Below are 11,243 nucleotides of genomic sequence, written 5' to 3'. Positions count from 1 at the left end.
CACATTTTTAGCACTCAAAAAGTGACAGCTGAAAACAGAACGGCACCTTTACTTACCACATCAACTACTAATTTAGGTTTCTACATTCCACTCTAAATAAGGGCCTGAGTCCTCTTTCAGGCTAATTGATGAACTAGAAGTCTGTTTACAAATCCCCAAATCAGGGATTGGGGGATTACAAAGTTTGGTGCAGGGGGACTCTGGTATCTGGTACTAAGATTAGGGTATTTTAGGGAAGGAATCATCTCCTTCCAAGTAATGAGGGCATCATGAGTTTAAAAAAAAAAAAAGTGTTTGGTACAGTCCATCACCTGTGTAACTAGTTTACATACTAGCATCTTCAAGGATGTGAACATATCAGGTTAGATGAACATGTGCTCTACTATTGCAGAACCACCAGACATCAGTACACTGCCCTAAAGAAAAGGCATTTATGGAGACATTCACATTATGTGGATACACCTAATCGCATATCTAACATTTTTTAAATTTTCTTTTTTATTTTGTAACAAGTCATGCAAAATCATGCAACAGTAATAAAGAAACCCAATATTCCCAACAGGATGTTCCTTGTACTTTTATTGGGATTATGACAACTCTGTGTCAGAAGAATTGGCTATCATTTGGTAGCTATCATTCTCCAAGATGGTTAAGGATAGCCAGAATGTTGGAAGTTATCTGGGAGGTAGGGGGATAAAATGGAGAAAACCAGTGCAGCAAAAATAGACATAAATCAGATAGTGGCATCAGAAGTAGCATATAAGATTTCAGCACTGGGTTTCACAAATGAGTCTGGCAAAAAAACTGATCAGCATACAAATTCCACACTGTATATTAGTTTTACTCCTCATTTGTACAAATGCCCCTCCAGCTCCAAAGATATCCAGAAAGAGGTTTTAATGCAGAAATATAAAAAAGTATTTTATTTACATTTTCCACAGTACATGATTATAATTATGTTCTCTTCTATACAGCAGTGATCCCTTATTATAAGTAGCTATATGGGTTTCTGGCAAAACCCCTCATTAACAAGGAAATCATACACATTCTCTTCAGAGAAGTAATCTGGACATTTTAAAATGGACAATTTTAATATAATATTATTTTCAATTAAATTTCACAATTTATTCAGGGCAAGTGGCATCTCACCCTGCGCTGTGCAACATTTCAAGGAGCTATTCTGATCAGAGGGACAATAGTTGACAGTACAGAGATGCTGAAAACCAGCAGACATGGAGAAGAACGGTACACAGTACCATTGCCTTTTCAAAATGTGCATGATCTTAGAAGACAACTCCCCCTAGTGCTGGATAATCCTCCTGAAGGATTTACTTGGAATTGGTCCCAATGCTGCTTTATTCTGCCTTCTGTCTGACAGTTACCGATTCAGTCAAGACAGAGACATACAGTTTGAGCCAAGCATATGTGATGCCTAGAGCACAGTATACGGAAGTAAGCAACAAAGGGATAAAAGGGAACTTCAGTTTCCAAGGGGTCAAAGGAAACACAATTTCACAAAAGATTTCCAGAGGCACTAGTGCAATGAGGTAGATAGTTTCCAGCCAGTTAAGCAGACGCCCCTCTTTTCTGTGGGGGGAAAAAGAAAAAGAAATATTAAACATGTGATTTCAATTCAGTTTTCTCTCTTTTTCAGTGAGCATTAGATATGTTGCCCTTGTCAAGTCTTTGTCTTGCCTATCTGCTATGCACCAAGTCACAACATGTTTTTAAACAGCACAATATGTCAGGCAGTGAGACCTTCAAATATAGCCACTTACTAAAATACAGTGCCTGATAGCATGTAATTAGCATAACATAAAAACTAATTTCTTTACAATCCTGGATTATAAAACTCAAATACAAGATTCCATGTTGTAGCATCTTTGAATCTAGACCATAAATTGCATCAGTAATTATTTCACTTCACTTTGCCCCACACCAATCCTGCCAACATAAATGAGCCATGAGACCTTCCACAGCTTTTGATGCACATTCACTGCATGCCAGTTCTTCCACATTCAGGTAGTGGACATGTCAGGTCATTATTTCTGGCTGTATATTTCTAGATATTAGATCACCATAACTGAAGAAAAGAAAGCTTTAAGATGGTTCATAATTCCTACACAACGACAGATATTTCCACTGTAAATATTCTTTAAAATATATTTCTTACTACAGGTAAGCCTTTATTTAGGGAGGGGATCTCATAGGACACCATCCTTCTTGAACAAATCAAGGTTTCAGATGATCAGGAGCATCAGCCCTACAAAGCTCAAATTAAGCTCTATCAGAGGCCCTAAATTGTATAGGCACAGATCTTCAGCCCTGAAGAGCTTTGCAAAAGTGGATATTCAGTCAGTACTGTTCTGGAGGACATACAAACCATCAGTTAACTGCAACTCAGAAAGAATCAAGGTGCTGCTGGTGCTCTGTTGAAAAAGTTCACCTCTGGCAACAAGCCCAGTTTTGTATCTCCATACCTCTACAAATGCTGCTTCATCCCATCTGCTAAGGGGATTTCATTAGAACTAAGCATTGTCATTGAGATTATAACAGTTGCCTCATCTGAAGAGAGTCCCTTCCTATCTAAGACACTACTTCCCCCAGAAATTGCAGCTTTCCTCTTGGGCCAGACACTGAATGAAACCTCTCCTCTTCAAAGCATTTGCAAAACAAAAAACAAAACAAAAAAAACCCCACCCAAACAAAAATCAAAAACAAAAAACCAAACAAGGACTGAAGAAAGCCTGGCAGAGCATTCAAAGGGTAGAAACCAAAGAGGAGGATGGAGAACTGATTGCCTTTTCCACACAGATTCTTCTGTTTTCTACAGCCCATGTACATCCCTAGACAGTATAGAGATATGCACGTTAGAATTGCTAAGAGATATGTTAGTGGCCTGGGAGATACTCTACAGTGGGGTCTTCAAGAAGTTAATGTTGATCTCTCTCGGCTGGTATTTGTCAAAACATTCAGCACTTTGACAAATTATACTGTATTGTTAATAAAGTACCATATGTATTATGCATCTTTTAACATAAATAGACAAGTATATGAAAATGTATGTGAATTCAGTGGTGATGAAAGTTGCCATATGGACAGCTTTGGAGACTGAAATCCTCTAGCTATATAACAGGTATACCTTAGAAGGGGCATTACAATTTTGTACCCTGACAATGCATTGACCCCCGACGTGGACAGACTGTTTCCAGGGCCAAGTGGATAGTTCTGTCTCTGTGCCCATTCAAACTTTGGCTTCTCTTGCAACAGGAGTGTCAAATGTTTTTGATGTGGACACCTGCCTACTCCGAACTGAACTGACACCTCACATTTTGGCCATTACTGACTTGGATTTGAACTAGGGGTATTTCAGTTCCAACCTCCTAAACCATCCAGCCCCACCACTACTGTCCCCTCCAGTAATACAAAGAGTGTTTCAATAGCCTAAACATAAAATATTTGCTTAGTTGTTACCTGAACAGAGCCCTCAGTGAAGAGAAGCTATAAACTGTGAACAGCAGCATGAGCAGTATTTTAGTTGCGATTTCTGAAATAAAGAACATTTTTGAAAATTCAACTAACTTGCAATGTTTTTGCTTATTATTTTATAAGTTACAGTATCCTTAAATTACGGATACAATAATTTAAAGTACTTAGTACTAAAGTTTGAATTATTTATTAAAGGTAATAAGAATCATTCTCTCCAAAGGGGAGTAGCAGAAGTCCCATTTCTTGGAACATTTAAAATTAGACTAGTAGATGTACTATTTGTTAAGGAACAAACCTGCATAGGTGGCATGATGATCAGTGACACAATAGGTCCTTCCCCTTTGTAACATCTACTATACAAGTTTCTTCACACTGAATCATTCGTTTCAGTGATTAGTGCAATGTATACTAGAACTATATAAATTAGTGGATTGATACTTAGATTCTGTCTTGTTTGACTAAGAAAAAACAAGTCTACTGGAAAACAAAACTATACACCCTCCCGCCCCCACCATAAAACCAATTGTACCCAATTATCTGATTAACTAGGAAAAAAGTATGTAAAAGGCAATGTAATATCAGATGGAAGTAAGAGTGCAAAGGAAATTTCTCACTTCTCAACACAGCAACCTCTCCATTTTAAAGAGCAGCATCACCAGATATGAAAGGGAGTCCAAATCCAGACACCCTCCCAGTAGAAGGATGCTTATCATTATGTAGAAACTTGAAGGCGTAGAACCTCTAGAATGTGGCAGAACCAGGAGGGGATAGCAAAGACAGGCTACATGATTCTATGAGAATTTTCCATATCCATCTTTATTCAAATACTGTAGTAGTCGGATCACTGACATTTTTGCCCATTGAACTAATTCCACACTTCTCTTGAGGCTTGGGGATTTTAGATTTGAGGAAAGATCACACTTGTTCAGGGTAGATAAAAATCCATGAATTTTTAAAAAAGATAAATCATATTTAATTTAAATTGGATTTTTTAATTTAAATTAAATACAGGTTTAATCTTGAAAAAATAAACCTATTTAAAATGAAAATTGAAACAGACAACTTGTGTTAATACCTAAACTTATTATTTTTTACAATTATTTAAATTAAATACAAAAATATTAAGCAGTTTATGTTTGCTGTCATGGCTTAAAGAAATCAAAAAACTGAACTGGTGGAAGACACTAGCTAAACACCTGGACCAGAGTTTAATGAAGTGCTAAACCAGCTTTTGACAGCAGTAGCCTCTTCTGCAGTTGCAGAGAGACTATTTTCATTTTACTTTCTTCAACTATTTCAGTCCAATGACTAGTTCATTCATAGTTAAGAAACCAAATCAGGAGTTGAAAAAAGCAGGAAAGCTTGTTTCCCTCTTCCAATCTACGAATAAAAACTGGGGTGACAGGATGAGATCTATTAGTTTGAAAATTGTTTCTGGTCACCATGTCCTTCAAAAACAGATAACACCTCCTTTGCTTAATGAATCAGTAAGTTTTAAATGTAAAACATGTTTTGATAAACTTTTTGATAATTATTTTCTCATGTATCCAGTACATTTAAGATGCTGGTTTTGAGCATTTTTAATTGCATTTCCATCCAAACAGAGCTTGATGCAAATCACAAGTAAAAAATTAATCTAGTAAATAAATGCATCATTCACCATTTTCTAACATAATAAAAAATGGAAAAAATAAGAATCTGAATAAATGTAAGCGGAGCTATATAATTGCTTAAATAAATGTGTATAGATATAGTGTATCCTCCTGGTTAGCAAAAAGCACCAAATGTATTGTAAAGGCTATATTGAGTTGCAAATCAACATGTTTTAATGGTTATCAACAAATGAGAATAAACCTTTCTTTAGGAAAATAATTAAAAAGTACAAACATTATTTAAATTAATGATTCCTACTTGCTGATTTAAGTTGGCAATTTAAATCATCCATCCTGCACTTGTGTGCACAGACCAAACCCTAAACTTCGCTCTTTGTGTGTTTCTGTTACTGCCCAAAACCCAGTAGCTCCTCCGTCACAGGGCACCTTTCTGAAAGTGGCTTTTGGACACACAATATAATGCCCAATGCTGTGTACTTAGACGGTTTCTAGCAGCAGAGCTATCACTGAAAAAATGGAAATAAAAATAAATCAAAGTGGGGGGGAGTGGGAGGAGAGAGAGAGAGAGAGAGAAGATGCATGGGACTTTACCTGGTGGCGTAAACAGCAATGGGAAGAGTGAAAAATGCCCTGTAGTTGTCAGAATCAGATAAATGCCAGCACGTTTTGGACTCTCCACAGACAACAAACTAAAATAAAAGAACTTTGATTTACTGTTTGCCTCTTAAAAACCCAGCCTAATTTTACCAGAGTACACAAGTCATAGCTGACAGACTGAAGCCAGCACAACAGCTGCACAAGCAGTTTAAGCAGCTACTGCTGCACTAGCGGTGGAGAAAGTAAAATGGTACCCAGCAGGGGCCACTCCTTACACTTGGCAACCCCTAGACCCAAAACTGTGTAAGGGAGACATGCTCCCCCACAGAACCCAACTGAAGCTGCTGAGTAGCTGAATAAAGTAGTTCAAGGAGGGACATTCAGGCTCTGATGTCAGACTTCACTCAGCGTTCTTTCCCGTGCTGAGCGAATGTTCATGCCAATCCCCTCCTGCCCTCTCCTTTGTTTTTCCAGTTATGTAATCCCCACATACCTAACACAACCTCAGTAAATGGATTTAAACGAGGGCTGTCAAGCGATTAAAAAAAATAGTGATTAATCATGTAATTAAAAAAATTAGTTGTGATTAATCACACTGAAAAAATAATTGAATACCATTTATTTAAATATTTTTGGATGTTTTCTACATTTTCACATATATTGATTTCAATTACACCACAGAATACAAAGTGTACAGTACTCACTTTATATACATTTTTGATTAGAAGTACTTGCACTGTAAAAAAACAAAAGAAATAAGTATTTTTCAATTCACCTAATACATGTACTATAGTGCAATCTCTTTCTACATTTGTAAGTGCAGCTTTCATGATAATTATGTACAAAAAACACTGCATTGAAAAATAAAACAACGTAAAATTTTAGAGCCTGCAAGTTCACTCAGTCCTACTTCTTGTTCAGCCAATCCTCAAAAAAAAAACAAAAAAAAAAAAACACCCACAAGTTTGTTTACATTTGCAGGAAATAATGCTGCCCGCTTCTTGTTTACAATGTCACCTGAAAGTAAGAACAGGTGTCTTCATGGCACTGTTGTAGCCAGTGTTGCAAGATATTTACATGCCAGATGCACTAAAGATTCATATGTCCCTTCATGCTTCAACCACCATTCCAGAGGACATGCGTCCATGCTGATGACGGGTTCTGCTCGATAACAATCCAAAGCAGTGCGGACCAACGCATGTTCGTTTTCATTATCGGAGTCAGATCTCACCAGCAGAAGGTTGATTTTCTTTTTTAGTGGTTCAAGTTCTGTAGTTTCAGAGCGTTTCTCTTAAGACTTCTGAAAGCATGCTCCACACCTCATCCCTCTCAGATTTTGGAAGGCACTTCAGATTCTGAAACCTTGGATCAAGTGCTGTAGCTATCTTTAGAAATCTCACATTGGTACCTTCTTTGCATTTTGTCAAATCTGCAGTGAAAGTGTTCTTAAAATGAACATATGCTGGGTCATCATCCGAGACTGCTATAACATGAAATATATGGCAGAATGTGGATAAAACAGGAGATGGAGACATACAAGTCTCCCCGAAGGAGTTCAGTCACAAATTTAATTAACACTTTTTTTTAAACGAGCGTCATCAGCATGCAAGCACATCCTCTGGAATGGTGGCTGAAGCATGAAGGGGCATACGAATGTTTAGCATATCTGGCACGAAAATACCTTGCAATGCTGCTACAAAAGTGCCATGCAAATGCCTGTTCTCACTTTCTGGTGACATTGTAAAGAAGAAGAGAGCAGCATTATCTCCGGTAAATGTAAACAAACTTGTTTGTCTTAGCGACTGGCTGAACAAGAAGTAGGACTGAGTGGACTTGCAGGCTCTAAAGTTTTACATTGTTTTGTTTCTGAGTGCAGTTATGTAACCAAAAAAAAAATTCTACATTTGTAAGTTGCACTTTCATGACAAAGATCGCACTACAGTATTTGTGTGAAGTGAATTGAAATATTTTTAATAATTTTTACAGTGCAAATGTTTATAATCAAAAATAATATACACTGATTTCAGTTACAACACAATACAATATATATGAAAATGTAGAAAAACATCCGAAATATTTAATAAATTTCAAATGGTCTTCTACTGTTTAATTGTGCGATTAAAACTACAATTTATTGTGATTAATTTTTTAAAATTGTGATTAAATTTTTTGATTTAATCGCATGAGTTAACTGCGATTAATCGACAGCCATAATTTAAACAGAACCAAAAAACTGAGGAACTAACCTGAAGTTTGCAGCCATCATGTTGTTCACTTTGCTTGTATGTTCTATCCTTCTCCCCTACCCTTTATCTTGTCTATTTAGTTGTAAGCTCTTTGGAGCTCAGATTGTCTCTGTCTGTACAATGCCTAGCACAATGGGGCCCTGATCCCAACTGGCCTCAAGGCAATGTCTTAAACAAAATAATGGTAAATAGCAAACTGCTGTTTCATCTGTCAAGTGACAGTGAAGCTCAAAGGCCAAAAGATAGGCCTTCACAAATATAGCATACTACAAAGTGAATCTCAAATCTTAGCTATTTAAAGAGAAGATCTGCTTAATCAACTACTAATGCTTATGGATAGGGATCCCTGTATTTCATAGCTACAGAATCCACTCAGGCCATAGAATTGTGCTGCAGAATCTAAACTTGTATTAAAAAATGAATTTTCAAGTCCTGTTTGTGAAGCAAACCTTGAAGTAAGTGTAATCCAATGCCCTGATGCATGTCTGCATTTGCAGGCAGCCTGAAACAATAGCTCAGAAGTGTGAGCTATCCCAGTCATCTCAATGCATTAATTCTAAAATCGGAAGGTGACAGGCCAAATGTTAATTTCGTTCCTGGTCATGCTTACTCAACAATTCTAAATCACTGACCATGCCTTCTTGGATACCAGAAGTCCCAAATATCCCTGTATCTAGCTACCAAGACTTCCCCATAACAGTTTCTATGATGCAGGTATGTGTGAATATAAAAATCTGTAGCACACAATGAATGTTATGTTGTGGCTGTAGTACTGATTTTCAGATTAAATCCAATTAAAAGCTCCATTTTAAATTTAATGGAAACTGCCACAGGATTTCCAGCTGAATGCACAAGAGTGCCACTGAATTTAAGTATCAGAGGGGTAGCCGTGTTAGTCTGAATCTGTAAAAAGCAACAGAGGGTCCTGTGGCACCTTTGAGACTAACAGAAGTACTGGGAGCATAAGCTTTCGTGGGTAAGAACGCTCCCAGTACTTCTGTTAGTCTCAAAGGTGCCACAGGACCCTCCACTGAATTTAGGCTCAGTTTGCCAGCTAGCATTGCTTTTGGCAACCTAGTTAATGTTTTGTATTACCCTACACAAAGTTTACTAAGTATCTGAGGCTAAACAAGTTAATTTATTGTCACACTATGTACAATACACATGCCCAAATGTTCAAATGGAAAGAAAGATAGAACTACTACATGCTTTCCTATCGGGAAGTCATGACTCCTGGATTCTACTCCTGCTCCACTCTTGACTTGTTAAGCAATTTGTTGAAAGCCACACAGTTTCTTTGTGCTTCTATGCCCATTTGTAAAGTTAGTATAATACTTATCTCAAAGGGCTATTGTGAGGATAAGCTACCATTAGTAAAGCATGACGACGTCTTTGGATAAAAGGTTTTCCATGAATGCAAGGTATCTTTTAAAAGGAGATGAATTGCTAGCAGCACCTGAAGAGAAATGCTACTTTTTAGAGCAGATTTGTGTTATTTTGCACCATTGAACAGTTAATACGTTCCACTTCAGAGGGGGCTATATTTAAGGGGTGAATGAAATGATTCTTATATGTAAAGTGAATTAGCGTGCTTCAGTTTGAGAGGTTTTACATATGATATGAATTCTCTGAATTATCATACTGAAAACCAAGTGACAATCCTCCTTTGAAAAGCTCCTCAATCATAGCCTGCAAGCAAATGAATCGGAGGAACTACCACTTAACAAGTCACTTACCTCAAAGGAAGAATAGCGAGGAGTATTGCTTTTTCATGCACATGCCAGCCAAACATGAATGAGCTCAGTGCACAAAGTATCAGGCACTGAAGAAAGCCTCTGGGCCCTTGGGGTTTAAACCAAAGACAGAAAACAGAGGGCTAGAAACAACAGGCAAAAATAAGACTTCAGTGTAAAAATTCACAATCCTGTATATAAGCTATTGCCCATATGAAGCTTTATGATGTTATTATTGAAACACACAAATGAGCATCCAGCTCCTGCTTTTACCACAGCACCGCTTTGCAGCATCCCAGGAAGGTATATATTTCTGGTGTGGATATGTAGTGCTGATGGAAGGTGTCAAATAGCACAGAGATTGAAGTCTTCCATCTATAGAACAGTAACAACATGGGCAGCAAAAATGCAGACTTCACTCTCACTGCCAAATGAACGGTGTTTTCCTGATTGTGCGGAACTGCCTCTGGGAATTTAACTGGAACCACCAACACTAATGGCTGTTTAGTATCCTTTGGCCACTACTATCCTGTTTGATGATCTAGGATGAAAGGATTCTACATCCAAATACCAGTCACCTGAGCCTTCTGCTCCTCACTCCATTAAAAAAGGTGGGGAGTTGAAAAGTGAGGGATCAACTCCATTATTCCTGGCTCCAGATAATGCTATTAGGAGCTCAGCAAGTTTTCCAGACAGCTCTGCCAATGCATCTCAGTCCAGTCTTGATACATCCCTTGAATTTTGCTCAAATCATTAGCTACAGAATTACTTCCAGCTCAGTAAGCAAAGTGGTTTTGACCAGAGTCCCTGTTATAGGTCTGTCTGTCTCTGAAATACTCTATACTTGACATAGACCATGGCGTCTAGGAATACTCAGAGAATGCTTTGTTATGCAAAATTACTACTGCCTCAACATCCACCCTGACTGCTCTTTTCCAATACAAAGATACCTAGCTCAAGAGCAAAAATATATGTAAGTATCAGGTACATTTATGTTATTCAATCAAGGGAAAAGGGGACATGGAAATTAAAAACGTATCAAAGATTATAATTTTGTTGAAGTTACCAATATGGAGATGAAGGTACAAATGAGTGTGGCTAGTGGAGTCACAGAAGGAAGGACAGTGTGCTGGAATTCTTGAACCAATCCACCTGTCATTGAGGCTTTAGGAATCTTTTCAGGATCAAGGAATTTATATTTTATACCTACAAGTGAACATAATGTTTGTCAAATAGCATAGTACATTTTCAGCTATACATACACACTTAATTTTTATGAAAAGTGTATAATATATGTATATAATATTAATATATAAATCAATATAAACGGCAACAGTTATGTGAACACAAAGATACGGCAGAGATTTCACACAAGTTTCAATAATCAAGCTATTCTTCTACAGCAATTGGGAACCTACTGCTATGCAATGCATAGAGCTGAAAAGCAAATGATTAAATCAATCTTAAAAACAAGCAACAAAATTTCATTCATTACATGAATTCAGAAAGGGAATTTGAGTCCCACAGGGGGCATTATATGCAAATAAGCACTGAAAATACAAAAC

The 11,243-nt window shown here is 37.3% G+C and overlaps 1 protein-coding gene across 7 annotated transcripts in view; it reads right to left on the bottom strand.

Moving 5' to 3' along the window:
- Nucleotides 1-894: 894 nt before the first annotated feature.
- Nucleotides 895-11,243, bottom strand: part of ALG8 (ALG8 alpha-1,3-glucosyltransferase) — a 52,956-nt gene continuing 42,607 nt past the window's right edge. For 6 of the 7 annotated variants that reach the window (XM_065595962.1, XM_065595946.1, XM_065595957.1 and 3 more), the window contains 5 exons: nucleotides 10,745-10,884; nucleotides 9,682-9,821; nucleotides 5,694-5,791; nucleotides 3,475-3,547; nucleotides 895-1,587 (listed from right to left, as the gene is read on the bottom strand). In XM_065595962.1, the coding sequence (XP_065452034.1) occupies nucleotides 1,356-1,587; nucleotides 3,475-3,547; nucleotides 5,694-5,791; nucleotides 9,682-9,821; nucleotides 10,745-10,884 (683 nt within the window). In that variant the 3' untranslated portion in view covers nucleotides 895-1,355. The remainder of the gene's footprint in view (nucleotides 1,588-3,474; nucleotides 3,548-5,693; nucleotides 5,792-9,681; nucleotides 9,822-10,744; nucleotides 10,885-11,243) is intronic. The other variant, XM_065595968.1, reaches the window with a different exon arrangement.

This window comes from Chrysemys picta, chromosome 1 (assembly GCF_011386835.1).
Source record: "Chrysemys picta bellii isolate R12L10 chromosome 1, ASM1138683v2, whole genome shotgun sequence".
Taxonomy (NCBI): Eukaryota; Metazoa; Chordata; order Testudines; family Emydidae; genus Chrysemys; species Chrysemys picta.
The sequence above is the reverse complement of the archived record's forward strand: the minus strand, read 5'-3'. Positions and strand labels throughout refer to the sequence as shown.